We start from the raw sequence: 20,830 nt of genomic DNA, 5'->3' as shown, positions 1-20,830 counted from the left end.
ACGCCTCGCGCTCCATCAACGTGAATATGGTCGGTCTCTTCCTTCTTTAGCGGAGTGGCAGAGAAGCTGCGCTCACTCGTTTTAACGTACCGCAGGAGAAAGGGGAGGATACCCTGTGAGTTGCCGAGGAGAGAGAGAAGTGAAAAGGGCGTCCCCGCACCATCTCACCCGCACCCACCCCCACCTCTTTCTGCTGGCACGCATAGGTGGCTAGCGTGGGCGTGGCTGAGTGAGTCGATAGCGAGTGTTGCTCACCGCCCTCCCCCTCACTCACGCTCACTCCTCCGCCTTGGCCTTCTTGCTAGCGCTTTCCCCCTCTTCCTCCTGGGTCGCAACAGCCTGGATACCTCGGCGCTGCTGGGCCCAGAGAAACTGACTGCGCACCGTCTCCTTGCGCTTCAGATTGTGCGCCTCCATCGACTCCTTCATCTGCGTCAGCAGCGCCTGCGTGAGCTTTGTGGCAGTCTCCATACACTTCTCCAGGCACGCGATCGACACATCGCAGCCATCTGCCTTCTCTAGCGAGCATACGTGGCCCTCTCCGTTCACAGCCACCGACACCGTGCACGCGGCAGCGGCAACTTCTTCGAGTGCCGGATCTACCACTACCTGCAGCGCGTCACTTGACCAGCCGAGCTCTTTCTCTTCACCGTCGTCCTCGTCCGCGTTCGCATCGGAGGAAGCGCCGGCTCGAGGTGTTTGTCCACGGCGCAGCGTGGACGCACGCACCGCCAGCTGCACCTCCTGTGGATTGGCGCAAACGGCAAACGTAAAAGAGAGAGGGATGTGATGCAGCGGGAGTGGCACCGGCTCCCGCTCATGTGGAGGGTGCACAATCACGTCGTCACCGCGAATCGTGAGCTCGGGCCTTCGCACATGTTGCAGGGCGGCCATCACAGCCCATTGCCCCACGTCTTGTACGTTACCATCGTTGTTCATAATGATCACCTCTGCATCGATGCTCCAGACGCGGCGGCCAGGAATAACGCACAAGCCCTCCGTCTCCAGCACACTGCCGGTGAAGAGTCGCGTCAGGTACATGCTGATGCGCTTGATTTCCTTGGATTGATCGAGAGGGTCGCGCTCGTGCAGCAACTGGCGGGCGTGCACCTCGAAGAAGCCGTGCTTTGGACGGTACGGGGAGGGCTCTACAAGGTCGCAGTTGACGGTGGCCGTGGCGACGGTGTTGCCGCATCTCACCTGCACCACGTCACGGGAGAGCAGCGGGAAGTTGATCTCCACCACCCGCAGCTGATTCGCCTCTCGCTGATCAGGACGGAGGCCGGCCTTCCACGCAGTCCGCGTGAACTCCACGTTGCGCTGCACAAGTGCGTCAGCCGGTACTGGCACGGCCGTGCGGTACAACATGGTACCTTGTTGCGAGTGGTTGAGCCGTGGGTGATATGCGTGTAACCTGCATGTGTGTGTGTGTACACCAACTCGTGCAATAACGTAACAAGATATGAAAAAGAGAGGAGCAGTGGGAGAGGGAGACGAGAAGTCCCACGCAGCGAGTCTGCAGTGGTGCATGGGCAGAGAAGGGAGGCGTGGCTCCGGTTTCCCACCCAGTAGACAGGACGTTCTGCACCGGCCGTACGTCACCACCATGGCGGCACAGGCGAAGGTGAAGTGAAAAGAGATGGCGATGAGAACACACGCACAAAGTCGTGAAGCATCGTTGAGGGGCCAGGCCTCTTCCCCGCTCACATCTCCCTCACTCTACACGCCCCAGCTCACAGACACGCACAGCCACACATGGATGCATGCGGTGCGCCTCAGAAGGAAGCACTGAAGACCGAATAAAAGAAAGCAACGCTGAGGTAACGTGTCATCTCGTGTGCTTGCAACGACTGGGCGACAAGAGATGGGCCCATACAAAACTGTGGGTAACCGCCAGTGGCCTGTACGTCGAGCCAACGACTGCGCCACGCACACTCGCAAAGAAGGCTGAGGCATTGCCGCGGTGCTCTGGCGGCGCACCTACAAGCAATCCACCCGTACACGCGCACACAGATGCATGGTTACATGGAAGAAGAACAAAGAGTAGATTCCAGTGCCGTCGTGCCGACGAAGCCCCTTTCGATGCTTCGCAGGCTGCGCGCGCCTCATTTTGAGTGCGGAAAACTATGGCAGCCGCAGCAGCAGTAGCAGCAGGAGCAACAGTGGCAGCACACCCTCACAAGCTCAACGGATCCTCCTTGTCATCGGTGAAGATCGCAACAGTGTAGTCGGGGTCCTCGTCTTCATCGAATTGACGCTGCATTGCCGCCGCCGCTGCCTTGGACACACCTGGGCGTGTAGACAAGGGATCTAAGCCAGTCGACACGCCGAGTCGCTCTGCCTGCACCGCAGCGGTGCCGCCAGTGCTCGAAGACACCACCTTGGAGCCGCTCTCCTCTACTCCTCGCATCGCCTCCTCACTGCTGATGCGAAAATCGTGGTCGGCGTCGTAGACTGAGAGATCAGGTACGCTCAGTGCGGCCAGAGTGGCCGACTTCCACGCGTCCGTCTCCGCCTCCTCTCCTTTGCTGCCGCCAATCGACACTGCCTCAGAGCGTTCGAGAAAAGATGCATAGTCAGTCCCACTCAGCGTGCCAGCGTCGTCGTCGCCATCGCCGCCTCCCGGAAGAAAGGCGGACGCGCCGACTTGCGATGCTGAAAGACCGACTGGGTTCAGCGCTCGCCACGCGCCACTGTCAGGCAATGCCATAGAACGGCGGGTGCTAGTCTCGTCGTAGGGGTTCTTCTTTGCTGCAGCAAGAAGAGGAAGGATGCCTTCGCCTATCACCATGCCGTCCGCCCCGAGCAGCTGCAGTGAGTTCTCATCCTTCTCGAGGAGACGCCGTTGCCGGTCCTGATGCCTTTCCTCGATTGCCAGCCGCTCTTTTGCGATCTGAACCTTCGCCGGTTTGCGGGAGTGCTGGACGAGGCTGAAGTGCGACGCCATGACCGTGCGCATAGCAAGCCGCACATCACTCTCCGTCAGCTGATGCTCCTCCGCTGCGACCAGGGAAGCGGCGCTGGGCTCCTGGGAAGAAGAAGCTGCAGCCCCTGTCCTGGGACTGACACCAGTCGACGTCGTGGGAGATTTCTTGGACTTGCGCTTTGCCGTGGAGGTCGACACTGGCGTACGGGAGGTGCGACTCGAGGCAGGGCGCACGCTGCACAGCGTGCTCGAGCAGGTGAGCGAGAGCGACTTTAGGTGAAAGGGCGAGTGCAAAGCCATCCGCTGCGAGAGCGCCCAACTACGATCGGCGAACAAGCGCCAGTTGCTGCTCATGCTCACACCGGTGGGCATACGCGCACGGCTGGTAATGTTCGCAATGAGTGTTGTTTGTGGCCGCCAGCCCTCACGCACCCCACCCAAAAGCCACCACGGCCCGTGCGTGGCACCGCGCTACAGCGCTTCCCCTTCCTTCGCTGCTGCCCACCCTGTGCTGCTGCGGTGTCGAAGGCGTAGAGAAGCGACGTGTCCGAGGAGGGATGTGAAAAGAGTGAATGCCCCGTAGGAGTCGGAGCGCTACTTTCTGAGTAAAGACAAGTTCAGGTAAGCCAAAGATTGAAAATGAAGTCGATAAATGGACGCAAACAAGCGCGTGTGCGTGCGTGACTGAAGCCTGAGGGCGGCGTCAACGTTCCTCTCCCTTCACGTGACACTGAGGGGAAACCTGTAGACGATAAGCACGAGCGCGCACGTAGACAATGGGCGGCGCAACTGTATGTGCTTGGGTATCGATGGGACAGAAAGGAGAAGAAGAGAAAGAGAGAAAGGCTCGCAACACCGCGAGAGCGAGGAGAGACGGGGGAACGATAGCGAGAAAAAGAGACATTGATAGAACGAGCAACAGGCGAAGCAGCACCTCCGCTTGTGTGTGTGCCAGTGAATAGTCGTCGCCTTTCGCATCCTTGGCCAACTCCAGCATGGAGCGATGCAGCTCCGCCTCCGGTCCTCCTTAACCATGGCTGCTCTCGCAAGTGCCTCTCGCCTTCCTGGCGTATCCGTGCGTGCAAAAGAAGCTGAGGGAATTGGAGAGGCACGCCGAGCTGTGAGAAAGCAAAGCAGCGGTCAGTTGCACCCCACAGGGCGTACCTCGAGTGGTGGTAAGCCCTTGGTAGTCGAGTATAACGACAGCGGAGGGGCGACTCGCGTTGCGTTCACCTTTGCTTGGAGGCGAGAGCGGCTTCTTTTTTCTTTGTGATGGCGTTTTCGAGGGCCAGATGAGATGCGTACGAGTCACCTTGACACTCTACCTGTCATATGAATGGTGCGCACACGCTCACCGTTGCAGGGCGCTCCGAAGCAACGCCATCCAGCACCCGACCACCGACACCAGTAGCGACACATGACGCTGACCTCCCCTTTATTGTAGACACTTGGCCCTGTCACCACCAAAAATGGCTCGGCATTGGTAAGGAGAAGGGCTGCTTGACTACCACACATAGAGTGGGGGTACGGGGTCCTAGGATACCACGCACTGAGGTGCCCCCCCCTCATTAGGGCCTCGAGGTGAGTAGAGAGTACAAAACAGGTCGGTGCACAGAGAAGTGAAAGAAAAAAAGGAATTCGGGATTGATCGACGATTTCCTTGTGTTTTGCTTTTGGTTTGGTTTGCAGTTCTGTCAACTGCAGACTGCCTCTGCAGTCCCTCTCTCTCTCTCTCCTGTGTGTGTGGGGGGGGGGGGGGGTCGTGACACGCGCACACAAATTCACTTTAACAGAGATGCAAAGAAACAGAGGCGCACACACGCAGTCGGCTTAAATGGAACGGATTGCCGTGGCCAGATGGAAAGGGGGAAAAAAAGAAGCGCGCTCCCATGCGAGTGTGCGTGCTTACGTGCGACGTGCTCGTTGTTGGGCGGGCGGGGCCGTCAATGCCAAACCCACGCATGCGTCTTCAAAGGCGTGCGTACGTGGTTGACCTGCGGGGGCTGGTTATTTTTTTGTCTCTTCTCGTGACAGTCGTTTGTGTCTGCCTCTGCTGTTGAATACATGTTAAGTAATTCGTATTGATCAACTTGATTCTTGTGTATTCACACCCTGTCGTTTTTCTTCTACTGATTCACCTTGGAACACTCGCTCGAAGGAACGAGCATCTCAGATGGAAAGAGCAGGAGGAGAAAAAGAAGTGGTCGATAGTGCGTCAGTCACCGTCGAGACGCAACAAATCCTTGCTCCGCTCGTCAGAAAGTCTCGCCCACACTACCACCGCCACCACCCCGCAGCGTCATCGCGATGTGCAGCACGAGCTCCATACAGAGAGCAGCAGTCTAGACGTAGTGGAGTGTGAAGGAAAGAGGTCGACGGTGGGGTGACCACAGAAACCAGCGAGGATGCCGCGAGTAACAGGACCACAGAAGGCGGGTCAGAAGAGAAAGAGGGGCGGTCAATGAAGAGTGCTAAAAAGGAGCAACAACAACAGAGAGAAGCTCAAGCCCAGTTGCGCATTCATGCAACTTCGAAGTTAGAGGAGGAGGAGATGAAGGGAAGTAGAGCAAGTAGCGACGGTGAAACTGACGCGGGCTTCAAACAGTGAAAGAGCGAAACGGATGGAAAAAAAAACACATAAGAAAACAATCGCGATAAGACTCAACGTCCGAGAAGACGATGGCGAACGCAAGTTGGAAGGCAGTGAGAAGCAATGGAGAGAAGAGAGAGAAAAAGAGCGTGATTGAAAAAGGGGAGAGAGAGGAAGCCCAGTAAAAGTGGCTGGCGGTAACGACCAACGCACCCCATCAGCAGCATAAGCCCATGAGCACCAACGTTGCCTCCTGCGATCCAAGTACACACGAGAATCCCTGTCCCTAATATGCCTCACCGCGCCGCTCTCCTTCAGCCTTGAGATTATCAAATGAAAAGCGCAGCGCCCTCGCTCACTGTTCTTCCTTCTTTCCCTCTCTCTTCTCGCCCACATGATCCCCTCCGTTTCCCTCTCCGCGCCAACTCACCTGCAGTTGAACCGGCGCCACCCCTCCTGCGGAGGCGCCTGCGGGTGTTGGTGAGGATCAGAGGAGAATTGCGAGGAAGGGAAAGAAGCAAGTACAGACGTAAAGACGAGGCGGCGCCTACACACACGTACAGAAGCCTAAACACCGCAAGTACAACGAGCACGCAGAAGGGAAAAAAGAGAGAAAGAGAAGGGAACGGCGACGAAAGAAAAAGAGGCCGCAATATCGTCGGCGGAAAACGAAGGGAGAGACCGGGAGGAAAGGGAACAAGACGGAAAAGGGAGGGGGAGGGGGGAAACACACACAGAGAGAGAGAGGACAACCACAAGAGAGATAAAAAAACAAAAGCGAGTCCGCTTAGAGGCATACGTGAAGAAAGGTAGGAAAGGGGAAAAAGGAGGAGCGCACCGATGGAGGGCGGAAAGGAGAGGAGAGGGGGAGAGGGGCTAGACGCAGTACAGGTGTCCTTCTTCGTTTCAACAGGCGTATACATGAAAATTTGCGTCTTGAGGGCTCCTCCTCAGCACACAGGCACAGACAGCCAGTAAAGATGGCAGGTCGAGAAGGCAAAAGGCGAGAAAGAGAGAGAAGATGAGGAAAGTATGTACACATGAAGGAGCAAACGAAGACGGAGCACATGCCGAAAAGAACGAAAAAAGACGCAGGTGGGGAAGAGAGAGAGAGAGAGCAGAAAGTCTCAAGTGGAAAGGATGATGGAACTAGACACTACACCGTTTTCTTAAAACAATGAAGAGGCGGCGGTAGGGGCACGGGTGTGAATGGAGAGAAGGCGGTCATGAGTGTGTATGTGTCTCTGCCTGTGTGCAATTTGCTTGAGTGACGACAACGAAGCGAAAAAAAAAGTGAAGAGTGAGGTGGATAAGCAGACTACATGAGAACCGATGAATAGACGCAGACAAGCGTCGAGATAACTGAAGATAATGTACTCAAGGCACAAGGGAGCTGAAAGGAAAAGAAAAAGAGAGAGGACGACACGTATGTAAATACATCCAGACACCTACACATACACCAACCTCCATTAGGAAGAGAATGAGAGGCGAACAAACATACACAAGTAGAGGAAGAGGCGTCTTACGAGGCCACAGCCGACGGGCCCAAACGACCTGCGTGAAAGTTCACGCATCCGCTCCTTTGCCGATCCACAGCTGACAAGCCCAGAGAGAAAAGGGAAGCGCAATGAAATGAGGAGGAGGGGGGAGGGGACGAGGCAGGGAGACCTAAGAAGAGGCGTGAGAGAAGGTTAAAGAGGAACTAACTATAAACATGGTGGAAGAGAGAGGGAAGAAAAGTAGATGAAGCATATGCACAAGGGTACGAAAAGAGAGGAAGAGTACATGGGCTCAAGAGGGACAGCCACACACAATTATAGTCAAAGAGAGACAGACAGAGAGCCTCGAAAAAACACAGGAAAACAAATGGTAAAGATACAAGGCAACAAGGCTGGGCGTAACCGTTGCGAACACACAGCGTACACGCACACGGTCCGGAGAACAGAAGTCCATCCACCCGTCCCCCGAAACCCCTTTACTGGTGTATAATAATTGCCAGAGAAACAGAAATCAAAAGAAGCGACAAGAGAGAAAAGAGAGAAAAGAGAGAGGGACAACACACACACACACACACACAAATACGAAACCAGTAAAGGCGCAGATGTGGATGTGCAAAGAGAGAGGTGACCCGCACAGATCAAGAGAAAAGAAAAAAAGAAAGAATGACGCAGAGAGAGAGAGGAGGGAAGGGGGGTCATAAGACCGAAGTCACACGAAAAAAGGGAAACAGAAGAAGCGGCTGATTTTGTCGGGGGGAATACAACACAGAAGAGGCGAATGTGCAGAAAAGAAAAGTGGCTAAGAAGAGAGAGAGAGGGCGCCGCCAAGGTGAGCCGGAAAGAAAAAAAAGAGGATGGAGGAAGAAACGGAGATGGCAGGCACTCCTTTCGTTGTCGGCCTTCTGCGTGAGTGACTCTCTTGGCCTGTTTTTCTAATGGCTGTTGAGAATCCATCGGGAGAAAGAGGGGAGAAGAAACGGGCAAGAAGGGGTGAAGCGACCCCCCTCGCTTCTCGTAACTTCCCTTCGCAGGCCCCTCAGTGTCCTTTCATCCTGGAGCACATAAGTGCAACGGAAAAAAAAATTTGGATGATAAAACAAAGAAAAAGAAATTCACCAAGTTGAGTGCGAACGCGATGTGGGGCGTGCAAGAGTGCGCCGTGTCAGATGAAAGTGGGGCGCAGAGCAGCGCACTTATACACACTTATTCCATGCGTGAAGGGGAGGTTAACACAAGTCCAGCTGCAGCGCGGATGTGCACGCCTACACACATACCGCTATGTCGCACAGGCGTAGGAAATCGATAGAGGCGAGAAAAAGAAGGAGCGCCACAGGAAAACGACCCGCAAGGGTGAAAACAGGCGCGTCATGGGGTATATGCGACTCTGCGCAATGGCCCTCGCACTCCTTTAACAGAAGCAGCAGCGCTGCGCGACAGTCCCTCACATAAATCGACACGAACACGTGAGGGGGGACGTAAAACGCACACGTGCCCTGCAGAAGCCGCAAGACTGCACTCGCAGAAGAAAAAGGCGCCAGCTACGTCACCCCTTACTGAAGAACTGCGTTACTGGAAGCCCTCGGCGCCTCGCGCTGGCGTCGTGCCCCGTCTCTGCGAAAGCTCAAGACCGCCTGCGGGTCGATCACATGACCACGGAGAATACCGCTACCCGGCGACCCGCCCGTCGCAGTTTCCCCTGCAGAAAAGATGTTTTCGCTAAAGGAGAGGTCGCAGAGACTGCTGTACGCTGCATCAACGACAGTCCAAGACAACTCCTTGCTGACGGGGGCCTTGTTGTGGCCTCGCAGTGGCGAGCTCGCCGCCAGATCAACTGAGCCGTCCTGAGAGCCGAAGAAGGCAAACACATCCGCCTGCGATGCAGCCTCGCTCCACAGTGTCGCCGACACGTCTGCCTCCTTAAATGTTGGTAACGTCTTGATCTTCGAGACGTGGCGACTCTGCAGCCGACGCGCCGGCAGTACCATCTGCCTGTACCGAGGCAGCTGTCCAGCGCACACGCGATTCACGCGAAACGGCGATGTCGTGGTCTCCTCTGCAGGCTGCACACGAGAATTCGGCGCTGGTGGACGAGAGGCCGGCTTCGACATCCCCTCTGCCATAGTCGACTCGAACACCAGCGCCGCCTCACTCATGGTGGCGGTGCGAAAAGACGAAGGCGCACAGACGGCTACAGGCCTGGATGGGCCCTTGTTGGGGGACAGCGCCGGCCGCATCAGAGAAACGCCGGTGGGACACACAGGTACCGCCATGTGCAGTGGCTCTGCCCCTTCTGCCAGAGGCGGTGCTGCGAGCAGCCGAGGTGGGCGTGAAAGACCCTCAACTGGCTTCGCCGTTGTATGGAGCATCTCTGAGGACAGCGACCCTGGAAACATTCTTCTGCCGGCAAAGCTGGCCACGGTGTACGACCTAGTCAAATGATAGTAGCACCGTACCGAGGGCACTTCACGAGCCTCATCCCGCGGGCCTTCTGGCTGCGTCAACACATTTGACACCTCCTCAGTGAATAGCACGTGGTCGGCCATTGTTTGCCCACCCCCACTCCACTCCTCCAAGAACAATGAGTACGAGAAGATACGAAGAAAAAGGCAAAAGAAAAATTGGGGGTGTTGGCGCGGCTTCCAACAGGAGAAAAGGCCAACCAAGAGACAGACAAATAAAGAACAAGAGCGAGAAAAGCAGATGACACGAAGCAACACCACAGAACAAACACCACGTGAGGCGCACACACACACACACACACACACACGGGTAGGAGGAAGAGGGGAAGGGAAGAGGGGTAGAAAGCCTGGAAGAAAACAAAAAAAAAAACAGGGAACGGCACGTAGGGAACAGTGTGCGGTGAGATGCTAGCCTCAGTCGAGGGGAAAAAAGATAAGCTAGAGTAGACAAATTGTTACAAGGGGAAGAGGGCAAAAGTATTCCTCAGTGTTGTTACTCTCCGTCTGTGCACGGGGTGCAGGCAGAGGAAAGAACGGGGGCGTGAGCCTCACCGGTTGGCTTCTCTGAGCGTTGCGCCTGACACTGCTGTTTGCTTGCGTGTCAGAAGTAGGCTGTTGCGCCTGCCTTCTTCTCGCCTTTGCTCGCCTTTCACTCACGCTCTGTCGCAGGTATGAGTGTGAAGAGGGCACAAGAAAATCGTCTTGAAGACGGAAGAGGAGGGAGGGCGGTAGAGTGGAAGAGAGTTCACAGCTCAGGCAAAGAGAAGCTCCGAAACTAACATGACACTGAAGGAAAAAAAAGAACTTAAAGAAGAGCGCAAGAGCACGGAGAATAGAAAGGACAAGCAAACGAAATCGAAACGACAAAAATGCAAAATAAGGAGAAAAGGCAAGAAGTGCGAAAGGTGAGGAGGGTGCGGGTTTGTATACTCCGGCTTCAATCGCTGTTGAAATAGCCTCTACCTGTTCAGAGTCACTTCCTCGAAAAAGATGCACACCACTGGGAGAGGGGGTGTCTTCGAGTCTGTGCACTTCTGCGACGCCTATATTTGGCTTCAGCCACGTGGCAGAGGCAGGTGATGATGCAGAGACAGCCCTCCTTAGACACTGACGCACGCCGAGGGAGATTGCAGGATGGGGGCAAGGGGGATATTGACAGGACCAGAAACAAAAAAGCTCGCAGCAGGGTAGAAGCGAGAAAGACTGCTGGAGGCTACAGGCGTTGTCAGTGCAAGACGTATATACACACAGGCACGTGAATGGCGAAACAAAAACACAACAGGCTCGAGACGTGGATGAAGGCGTGCACGATGTGTCGTGTGGTGGGGTGGTGATGAGCAACAGCGTGAAGAGCGAAAACACAAATAGGCACCACACAGTTGACAAAGGCAAAGGATGTGGGGTGCGCTAAGCCTCACGGCCCTGCCATACAACACACACGTATCGGGACTACGCTCTGCCAAAGCCTTTTCTGCTTTTCTTTCTGTATTGGCCGTGTGTTCAGCCGGGCACTCGCTCCCTCAACTCCACAGGGTTTCGTGGTGCTCGCTGTCTGGGTGGCTCCGTCTCTCCTACCTCCTACTCGCTCAAAGTATCGCAGGTATGCAGACACAGATGCAGAGACACACCCTTACGTCTCAGTCCACTTTTTCTTCCCTTCCGCCAGTTCTCTCAATCCAGAATCTGTTTCCTCTTTTGAACTGATTTGATCGTGAGATTGTCTTGCGGCAAGCAATCAAAAGTGGCACATACACACAGAGCAACGGAATGCGGACTGAGGAAGAGGGACGAGAAGCGTGTTTGGAAAATTGGAAGGGGGTCAGGGGCGCAGAAAGGACAGTAGTGGCGGAGAAGGAAAAGACAGGGACGAAGGAAGCGGGAGGTTGAGGGACACAAAAGAAAAAACGAAGGAGAAATAATACGAGGGAAGAAAACTCCCGAGTGGAGGGAGGGAGGGATTAAGGAGGATATGCACCGAGCAAACGAAAAAAAAGAGAGAGAGATGAGGCAAGCACGTAAAACTGCAGAGACAGACCGGCAGACAGGGGGTATCGCGGAGGTGGGGGGGAGGAGGGATGAAAGGAACGCGAGGGGAGCCAAACAAGAGAAGGAAAAGTGGGAAGGCAAGCCGCGAGGGTCCGTCTCTTTACTTGCGTTTAGCCTTGTTGCAGGGGATGGTGGTGTATCATGGAAACACATAAGGTGGAGCGAGCAATGGAAGTCGAGCAAGATCAAAGAGGGGATAAGGAAGCAGAAGAGGAAATCGATGGAGGCTCTTTCCACTTTACACGTGCACATGAACGCGTAGACGCATTCTGAGCCCCTCCCCTCGCCTCTTCTGCGACTCCGTGCGTACTTGGTAGAAAAAGAGCGGGTAGGGAAGCAGAGAGAAGGGGAGAAAAGAGAGGATTCTAGGGAAGGGGAAAGCTGCAGTGGACTTCGCTTTTTTCCCTTTTCCTGCTTTTTCGGTGTGCTTGCTTGTCTTTCCACTATTGGTGATGTTGAATGACGCGTGTGCGTGTCTGCCTGTCCGTGTCGTAGCGGTGACAGACCTGGTGAAAAAAATCAGAGAGGACGGAGTAGCAAGATGAGGGAGAGAAAAGAGAAACAGTAATTTGAGCGCTCCAGCACAGGCTGGGAGGGAAACACACACCCACAACGGCCTGCGACCATGCAGGCACAAATCCCTTCGGACGAGGGCAAAGCAAGGGTGTAAAACACCGTAGGAGGAAGGAGGCACGACGCCCTCCTCAAACCTCTCGGCTTAACCTACCCCCATCTGGGCCGTTGCCCTAAGACACCGCAGCATCACCAACAGCACCTACATTACACTCCCCTAGCACGGTCTTCGCATGCCGGCAGCAGCCCTGTCAGGATTGCGGAGTCACTCAACGATGCACCAGCTGTGCGTTGAGTCACCCCTTCCAGAAACCGACTTTATAAAACCGTATTAACTACTGTTTTTCTTTGTCTTCGACAACGCAGTGAAATGACAAAACAAGATGAGTCAGGGTATGGCCTTACTTCTTCGCCTTGCGCGCAGCAATCGCCTTCTGCATGCGCCTCTTCGCGCCCTCGGTCGAGTCCATCTTTGAGGCCTTCTTCTGCATCCTCTTCAGCGCAACCTTGTGCCAAGACACGGGCGTCTTCGCGTCCTTCTCGTCGAACACCTTGCGCGCCCAGTACGCGCGAGATCGACGCGCTACGCGCAGCTGGTAGCGCTCGAAGTCCGTCGACGCAGCGCACGCCTTCTTCGCCTCCACGCGTGCAGCAGTGCGCGTCTTCGCGTACTTCTCCAGCACCTTCGACGAGTCCAGCGCATCCTTCAGCGCCTTCGCGCTGCAGTTGCGGCCGACGCTCACACAGTACTTCAGCGGCTCCACGTTCTTCAGATTCTGCACGTGGCGCCACATCTTCGCGTCCTCTGGGTTCTCCACCAGCACGCGGTTCGCGTCGACAATGTCAACGATCACACCGACGCGGTCCTGGCGGGGGCCACGCAGGATGCGCACCATGCGCCCGGCGCGGATGTAGTGGGACTTGACCATTATGCACAATGCAATACCCTGCGCATGACAAGACGGCGAATGCGAGAGCGGAGCAGTGCATGTGTGTGTGTGTGTGTGAGGAGAGTGAGGAGAGTAAGGACGGGAAGCACAGAGGGGAGGGAGATAGTGAGGGACAGCAGAGCACCGGATGAGACCGCAAAGGCGGAGGCAGCGAAGCATCAGTTGACGCACCTGCTGACATGAAGAGGGAGAAGCAGACGCACTACTGTACGCGCTGAGGTACGACCAGGACGGCGCAACGTTGCCAAGGACGCTTGTGGGGATGAAGCGAAAAGGGTAAAAGAAGGAAGAGTGGTGATGACGATTGTCAGGGTGTCGCAGTAGAACAACTCTCAGGCAGACGAGAACGAAATGAGGAAAAGAGGAGGAGCAAAGAAGAGAGGACAAAAAACAAGACGTCACGCCACTGCTGTCAGCGAAGCTCCGAGAAGATAACGTTCACATCCTTCATTAGCAAGGACGACGAGCTCAGCTGATCGTACAAGGAGTAGGTCTCGTACACATAGAAGGCGACGCTCAGCGGGTTCTGCGTGTATAGGCGCTGCATGCTGGGGAGCGAGATGAGGCCGGCGCCGATTGGCGTCTCGTCCCCGTCGCGGGGCCGCACCTCGGTCAGATTGAGGCGAACAAACTGCTGTGACGTCGCCCCTGGCCACTTCCGCAGCACCAACTGCTCTGCCCATCGCAAGCTGCCGCTGGCGCTATGGTAGCTAGGAAGGGTTTCACCATGCACAACCTGCCACCCCCGCTGATCCAGCAGTGTCACACTCACTTGGAAAGATGGCAACAGGCCAGTGGTGGCCTCGTACACCATGGGAAACCCACGAATCGGCCCGAGGGCAATAGTGCATAAACACGTCTTCTGCGAGAGATTCAGCAGCGGCCCGCGCGACGAGAATGGGTTTCTGACGTGGTTGTCACACACGACGAAGGAAGCGTTCACGTCAAAGTCAAATTGAGGTACCATGTCACCGCCACCCATGAAGTTCATATTCTCCAGCCTGCTCAGCGCATAGGTACCGGTGCCCGACTTTTGCATGGACAGTTGCGGCTGCAGTTGCTGTTGCTGGCGCTGGTGCTGCTGATCGCTCCCGTACAGTTTCCCCATTGTCACTGGCACGCCGTTGGCTCGTACCAGCACATGCTCGCCCTTGTCCTTGTCGAACGCCACGATCATGCCCTCCCTTTGGTCGATGGGGGCGCTGCGACTGATGAAGCGGTACACTGGAAGTACGGCATGGATGAGGGGTAACTCCTGAGACGGCAGCATCTGTCGATTTGTGATGCACGTTGTGTTCACCCAATAGTGGAAAGGCACATCTGTGTTGCTGGATGTCTGCGGAACTTGATTGTGCACCTTGATTAGAACCGGTGCTGACGGCTTCTGTGAGCCGTTCACTGTGAGCTGCATTTCCAGTGTTCTCATGCAGGCTCGATGAGTAAGGTTCCAGGTGGCACTGAAGTACACGCGCTGCTGCGGCCGCACCGTGATTACCTGCGACGGCTCTGTGGCAATGTAGCTGGCAGACGACCGCAACGGAACCAGCTGCATAGCCAGGGAGCTGAACTCTGTCATATTCATTGCGCACAACACATTGGACACAATATACTCGCCAGTCCCCGTGAGAAAGAAGGACGGGTAGTAGAAGTCCACGGTGGATACTCGCACGGTGCCGTAGTTGTACTCCAACGGAGTGAAGTTTAAATCGGGTGACTCGCGAAGCAGGCTGCTGTAGATCTCCACCTCTGCTACCACGTGCACTGTGGAGGCATCAATCGAGATGTGAGTGGGCAACACATGCACTGTAAACTTGGTGTACTGGCGGTTCTCCGTCAATATCGACTGTGTGTTCATTATACCGAGTCCCAGCACGTTTTTCTTGCCATGCCGGAGCACGCCAACCTCGATCATTAGCACAGGATCATCCTCCAGTGGCACTGCTATACTATTACTCTCTCGCCATTCGATCCCACTCCACGACTGCTGCTGCGACTGCTGTGGATGACCAAACATCATGTTCCGTGGCGAGGTGCTGCCGTGCTCCTTGAATTTGTTGCTAACAGACACAAAGAGGGGCTTGCCGCCACCCCACTGCTGCTTTGCCCGCGAAGACCATTGAAAGTTGTCTTCAGCTGTGTCAACCAGAACGAGACGCCGCACGAGAAGCTTGAACGTTTCCTTCACTGCCTCGGAGGTGTGTAAGTCAGCCGCGGCATCGAGGGTGCCGGGTGACGCAGTGGCGGTCCTCAAGGCGGAGGACGCGGTTGCAGACATGAAAGCGCGAGAGCAATCTGCTTGCACCACTAAAGCGAGGCGTCGTTGCCCTACTACACAATCCACGCCAAAGGATGAGCCGAGAGTGCTCAGAAAAGGGGCAACAGTGCGCTATCGATTTGTTTGATTGCACGTGTGGGTGCGTGTTGTGGTGAGGCCCAGCAGCTCACACAGCAGAGCAAACAAGTGTTGCTTGCTGCCTGCCGTCTCAGCACGGTGGCTGTGGAGTAGGTGTGTGCACTGCTCCTTGTGTGTATTAGAGCGAAATATACTCTGTGAAGATGGTAATGCCCTTTTCCTCTGCCTTTGTGGATTGCGTCGTGCTCCACCTTCATAAAAGTTATGACATTCAGTACCACACACACACACACACACACGCACACACACGCGATGCCTGTTCAGAACCTCGGAGAGCTTACTTAGGAGGGTGGTGGATAGACACACAGGAAGACGGGAAACATACAATAAAAGAGTTACGGCGGAGGCACCCTTGAGAGCAAAGGGAGAAGGCGAGAAGAGAACAGACGGTGCTGTTCAATAAAAATGGAGCCAATTGACACGATGTGCAATGCAGCACTGAGTGTGGGAATGGTTTGTGTGTACCTGCTGGTGTAAAGCGACACCCTGCGCGAAGGTGTATATTGGCGATGATGACAATGGTGGTAAATGGACTCTCCCTTCACGGAATCGAGGGCGATGAAGCGGCACTGGCACCGCTCTTCGCAAAGAAGATACGTGTCGTACTTCTTCAGCTCACTTTCTCGCCAACAAAGAGCGGGAACAGAAAGAACAGGAGAGAGGAAGAGCAATGTCAAAACGAGACATCAGTAACACAACAAGCGTGCGCCGTCAAGAGAGAGAAAAGGGAAGGATGACATGAAAGAAGCTGGTGGTTGGCGAGACGCACGCGAGGTGGCAACTCGTGCTGAGAAAATACCCCAGCAAGGCGTCTCCTTCGTGGTAAACTCTGCAAGCACAGCGCACAAGAACGGCCATGGATCGCCTGAGGAGTCCACCACTATCGATGCCACACAAAGAACGCATAGGAAGTGTAGGAGAGGGGTGCAACGTAACGTGATGCAGGCATCAATAGCACGAGCCTGTGTATCACTACATGTGCCATCGCACCGGTTGGAGAAAGAGAAGGAGAAGGGAAAGACTGGAGTTGGAGAGAACAAACGCGGCTTAACAACGGGCGCACAGTCGCGTCTCCCTTCCCCATCCGTTTGGGAATGCTTAACACGTGTACACTTTTGATACTGCACGGCCCCTTTGATGGTAGAGGGCCAACGCGTGTGTGTGCGTATGTGTGTCGGTGGGTGCCTCACCCCTCTCCCTTCTCGATTTACTCACTTTGAGGATGTCTGTTAACGATGTAGGAATAAAGAAAAGTAGCCAGATGGAGAGAAGAATAGAGCAAGAAGAACGACAAAAACAACACTCAAAGTATGCAGGAGACGATGCTTACCCCCCCAAGTCAACCAGCTGATCTACTCTCTACCCCCCACCACCACCACCATCACCACTTGGCTCCCCTCCGTTTATGTTGTCGATGACAGAGGGACCCCGGAAAGGAAAAGACGCACGCGGGTGGGTGTGCGAAAATAAGGGAGGAGCGCACGTGAATGGCTCCTCTTTCTCTCTCACGAAAGAATCCTTAAAGGATGGGGAAAGAACACCCAAAGCAGGCATGAACGCGCAGACTGACACAGTGGAAAGAGAGAAACGGGGGCTCGGGGAGAAGGGCGATGGAGTGAAACCTCACAAGACCAGAGGGAGTATGCGGTGAGAAGGGGGCAAGGAGAGGGAAGCAAGAGAGCACACGAAGAGAACCCGCACCTCACGTCACACTTTAACAGATCCATCCATCCATCCACACATACATACAGAGAAAAAGAGAGAACAAAATGGCACCTAAAGCAAAATTAGGTCAATCCTATTCATATGCGTGCTGTCCACAGGCACGCCCCTTCGCTCGAACATCAAGCACACAAAGAACAATAAGTAAGCAAGATACAACAGTAGGCATTCGTGCACACGGGCGGTGAGTGTTTCCTCTCCGCTTTTCGTTTTTTTTCTTTCCGGGAAGCTCACGGAAGGGAAAACAACAACAAAAATGGAGGTGACAAAGGAGTTGCAGAGGAACCCCGTTTCGTGGCGCCGGCACCACCGCTGTCGCCTGTTGGAATTGGAGAGCGGAAAGAGGCAGTAGCACCGTCCCCACCCTTCTCAGCTGATATACACGACCGCAGAAAATAGGTGCGTCAGCGAAAAAAGAGTGAGTGTTGGCGAGGATAGCTGACGCCCAAGTCAGGGTCTTTTCCCTCACTAGCACACTGGCGTCGTGAAGTGTCACGACACCAAGAGCGGCGCGAGCACTTACTTAGGGCTGTGGGAGGCGTGCATGTCGCTCTACAAAGATGCCTTCATCTTCTCTGCCTCCGCTGTGGCCTTCGCCGCTGCGGCTGCGGCGTCCTTGGCGGGGAGACCAGACTGAGCAGCATTGGGTTTGCCGCCACCCTTGCCAATAGAGGACTTGGCCCACGTGACGGCGCTCATCTTCTTCTCCACAAAAGCGGTCGGCATGGACACAATCGCGAGCGCCTTCTCGTCGTCACTACCGATGAGGAAGACGCCGACCGGTCCACTCACGGTGCTGGAGAAACCGTCAGAAAACGCCTGCAGCGCCTCACGCTCTGCGCCAAATTCGGTCATCTGGTGAACGAAGAATGGCGCGGCGGCAGCGTCGTACGACGCACCGAGGGCCTTGCCTGCTTCTGCGGCCTTCTCCTTCGCCTCTGCAACCTGCATCTTGAGGGACGCATTCATCTGCTTGATGGCCGCGTCGATGTTGTCGCGCATCGCGTTCTTAAGCACGAGCGGAACACAGCTATCACCCACCTTCTTGTTCAGCACTGAGAGCGCCTTGATGTTGCCCACTGTCGCCTCCCTTTTCACCAGCTCATCGTACTGTCCCTTCAGTTCAGCTCCAGCCTTGATGGCCTTGTCGGCCTCCGCCTTGGTGGCCACCACCACGCGGCGCACGCCCTTCATGAGGGCCTCCTCTGAGATTATCACCGCCTTTTCGGCCTCCTTGAGGTTGCTGAGGTGCGTGCCGCCGCAGAACTCGACGGCATAATCGCGCCACTCCTCCTTCTCGGGGTTCGCTAGCATCTCGTTGATTGGGGCACCGATGGAAATGACACTGACGGGATCTGGGTATTTCTCACCGAACATCTGGCGAAGACCGTTGATCTTGCTAGCAGCCGCCAGGGGCACCTCCTCGCGGTAGACGGGCAGGTCCGCCTGGATCTTCTCATTCAGCAGCTTCTCCACGCGCACAAGGTCCTCGTTCGACAGCTTTGTGTGATGGCTGAAATCAAAGCGGAGCATCTCATCCGTCACGAGGGAACCCTTCTGCTGCACCTCCGTGAAGTTGGCCGGGTTCTCTTCCAGCACACGGCGTAGAGTCCAGTTCAACTGGTGTGTAGTAGTGTGGTTTGCCGCGATCGGCAGGCGGCGCTCGTAGTCCACCTGCATCTGCACCAACGCGGACAAGGGGATCGGGGAGGCGGAGTCCTTGCTCAGCTTGCCCACGTGCACTACGTAGCCACCTACGTTGTACACCTTCTTCACCTCAAACACACAGTCTCTAGCCGCGACCAGACGACCGGTGTCGTACACCTGGCCGCCAGACTCGGCGTAAAAGTTCGTGGCGTTCAGAATAATCCCAACCTCCTCGGCCCCGAGGTCGTTCCCGGGCTCCAGAAGAGAAATAAACCTGCTGTTCTTCTTATCGAAGATAGCGAGTACTTCGCCGGTGGAGTCCTCCCAGGCATACTTGGCGCCATCGTCGGTTTGCGGAATAGCGCGTTTCTTGAGATCCTCGAGCTGATATGCATCAATGAAGGTCTTCGCGGCTGCCACACGACCCGCACTCACCTGGTTCGCCTTCATCTCCGCATTGAAGCCCTCCAGGTCCACCGTCATACCGTCCTTCTCGGCCAGCAGACATGTCAGATCCACTGGGAAGCCGTACCGGTCGTGAAGAACAAAGGCTTCGGAGCCGCTGATGACCCTCGAGTTGTTTGCCCGGCACTCACCCGCGGCGTGATTAAAATGTTTCAGCCCCATCTCCCAGGTCTTGGCAAACGACTGCTCCTCGTCAGCCAGCACCGCCTTGATGCGCTGGATATTGCGGGGGTCCTTTAGGTGCGGGAAGAACGGGCCCAAGGAGGCGCACACGCTGTCGACCAGCTGCGTGAAGAAACCAGGATCGGCACCGAGGAACTGCACACCGTAGCGCACAGCGCGGCGGATAATGCGGCGCAGCACGAAGCCGCGGCCGACGGAGTCGGGCATGACGCCGTCGCCCACGGCAGATGTCAGGCAGCGAATGTGGTCGGCGACGACGCGGTAGGCCACCAAGGCGTCGCTGTCAGGCTCGCTGCGGATCTCTACGTACGACTTGCGGTAGCCGGTCGCCGTCTGGATGGCCTCAAAGATGGGGATCCACACGTCTGTGTCGTAGTTGGACTTGACGCCCTGCAAAATAGAGGTGAGGCGCTCCAGACCCATGCCGGTGTCGACGTGCTTCTGCGGCAGTGGAGTGAGGAGGCCATCAGTGCGACGCTCGAACTGCATGAACACCAGATTCCAGATCTCCACCACCATCGGATCGTCCTTGTTGACGAGGCCAGCAGCGTTACGGCCGCCGATGCGGTCAAAGTGAACCTCCGAGCACGGACCGCACGGACCGGTGTCACCCATCTCCCAGAAATTGTCCTTGGCGTTGCCAGGGATTATCTGGCTCTCTGGGAGAAACTGCCCCCACAGCTCCTTCGCCTCCAGATCCGGATCCAACCCGTTCTTGACGTCTCCCTCAAAGTAGGTCACGTAGAGCTGATCCTTGGGTAGCTTGTACACCTCCGTCAGCAGCTCCCAGGCCCACTGGATGGCCTCCTTCTTGAAATAGTCGCCAAAGGACCACGATCCCAGCATCTCGAAAAAGGTGTGGTGGTACGTGTCACGACCGACATCCTCCAAGTCGTTGTGCTTTCCACCAGCGCGAATGCACATCTGCGAGTTGGCAACGCGCTTCAGACGACCAAAGTCAGTGTTGGGGTCAGCGGTGCCCAAAAAGAGTGTCTTGAACTGGTTCATGCCAGCATTGATGAATAGCAGCGTTGGGTCATCGTGCGGACAGACAGGGCTGCCGGGCACAAACGTGTGCCCCTGCTTCTTGAAGTAGTCGACGAACTTCTGGCGGACGCGACTCACAGGCCACTCGATGAACGACATCCCTCAGCGCAGCAACGGAAGGAATCCCTTCAGTTTCTTGGAACAGGAGAATGAGGAGAAAAGAGCAAAGGAAAGTGAGTTTTTTTCTGTTAAAGCGTACTGAGACACTCCTCTGCGTGTTGATGCCGAGAGTGTGGGTGGCAGAGGTGATCAATGGGAGGGTGTTATGGTGTAGAGAGCACAGATGCAATGCGACGCACATAAGCACACA

General features: G+C 55.6%; 6 protein-coding genes across 6 annotated transcripts, besides 1 other annotated feature; all 6 read right to left on the bottom strand.

Moving 5' to 3' along the window:
* Positions 1–276: 276 nt before the first annotated feature.
* On the bottom strand, positions 277–1,368 carry LPMP_221480 (exosome complex exonuclease RRP45-like protein; the record flags this gene model as incomplete). The annotated part of the gene is made up of 1 exon (XM_010700847.1): positions 277–1,368. One exon carries the CDS (start codon positions 1,366–1,368, stop codon positions 277–279), a length of 1,092 nt encoding a protein of 363 aa, XP_010699149.1.
* An 808-nt stretch (positions 1,369–2,176) lies between these two features.
* LPMP_221470 (hypothetical protein) lies at positions 2,177–3,298 on the bottom strand (the record flags this gene model as incomplete). Its single annotated transcript, XM_010700846.1, has 1 exon — positions 2,177–3,298. The coding sequence occupies one exon, from the start codon at positions 3,296–3,298 to the stop codon at positions 2,177–2,179; it is 1,122 nt and encodes a 373-aa protein (XP_010699148.1).
* A 910-nt stretch (positions 3,299–4,208) lies between these two features.
* Positions 4,209–4,500: a repeat region.
* Positions 4,501–8,565: 4,065 nt separating this feature from the next.
* On the bottom strand, positions 8,566–9,558 carry LPMP_221460 (hypothetical protein; the record flags this gene model as incomplete). Its single annotated transcript, XM_010700845.1, has 1 exon — positions 8,566–9,558. The coding sequence occupies one exon, from the start codon at positions 9,556–9,558 to the stop codon at positions 8,566–8,568; it is 993 nt and encodes a 330-aa protein (XP_010699147.1).
* Positions 9,559–12,494: 2,936 nt separating this feature from the next.
* LPMP_221450 (60S ribosomal protein L14, putative) lies at positions 12,495–13,022 on the bottom strand (the record flags this gene model as incomplete). Its single annotated transcript, XM_010700844.1, has 1 exon — positions 12,495–13,022. The coding sequence occupies one exon, from the start codon at positions 13,020–13,022 to the stop codon at positions 12,495–12,497; it is 528 nt and encodes a 175-aa protein (XP_010699146.1).
* A 433-nt stretch (positions 13,023–13,455) lies between these two features.
* Positions 13,456–15,318, bottom strand: LPMP_221440 (hypothetical protein; the record flags this gene model as incomplete). Its single annotated transcript, XM_010700843.1, has 1 exon — positions 13,456–15,318. The coding sequence occupies one exon, from the start codon at positions 15,316–15,318 to the stop codon at positions 13,456–13,458; it is 1,863 nt and encodes a 620-aa protein (XP_010699145.1).
* Positions 15,319–17,730: 2,412 nt separating this feature from the next.
* LPMP_221430 (alanyl-tRNA synthetase, putative) lies at positions 17,731–20,619 on the bottom strand (the record flags this gene model as incomplete). Its single annotated transcript, XM_010700842.1, has 1 exon — positions 17,731–20,619. One exon carries the CDS (start codon positions 20,617–20,619, stop codon positions 17,731–17,733), a length of 2,889 nt encoding a protein of 962 aa, XP_010699144.1.
* Positions 20,620–20,830: the final 211 nt, after the last annotated feature.

This window comes from Leishmania panamensis (assembly GCF_000755165.1).
Source record: "Leishmania panamensis strain MHOM/PA/94/PSC-1 chromosome 22 sequence".
Classification (NCBI taxonomy): domain Eukaryota; phylum Euglenozoa; class Kinetoplastea; order Trypanosomatida; family Trypanosomatidae; genus Leishmania; species Leishmania panamensis.
The sequence above is the reverse complement of the archived record's forward strand: the minus strand, read 5'-3'. Positions and strand labels throughout refer to the sequence as shown.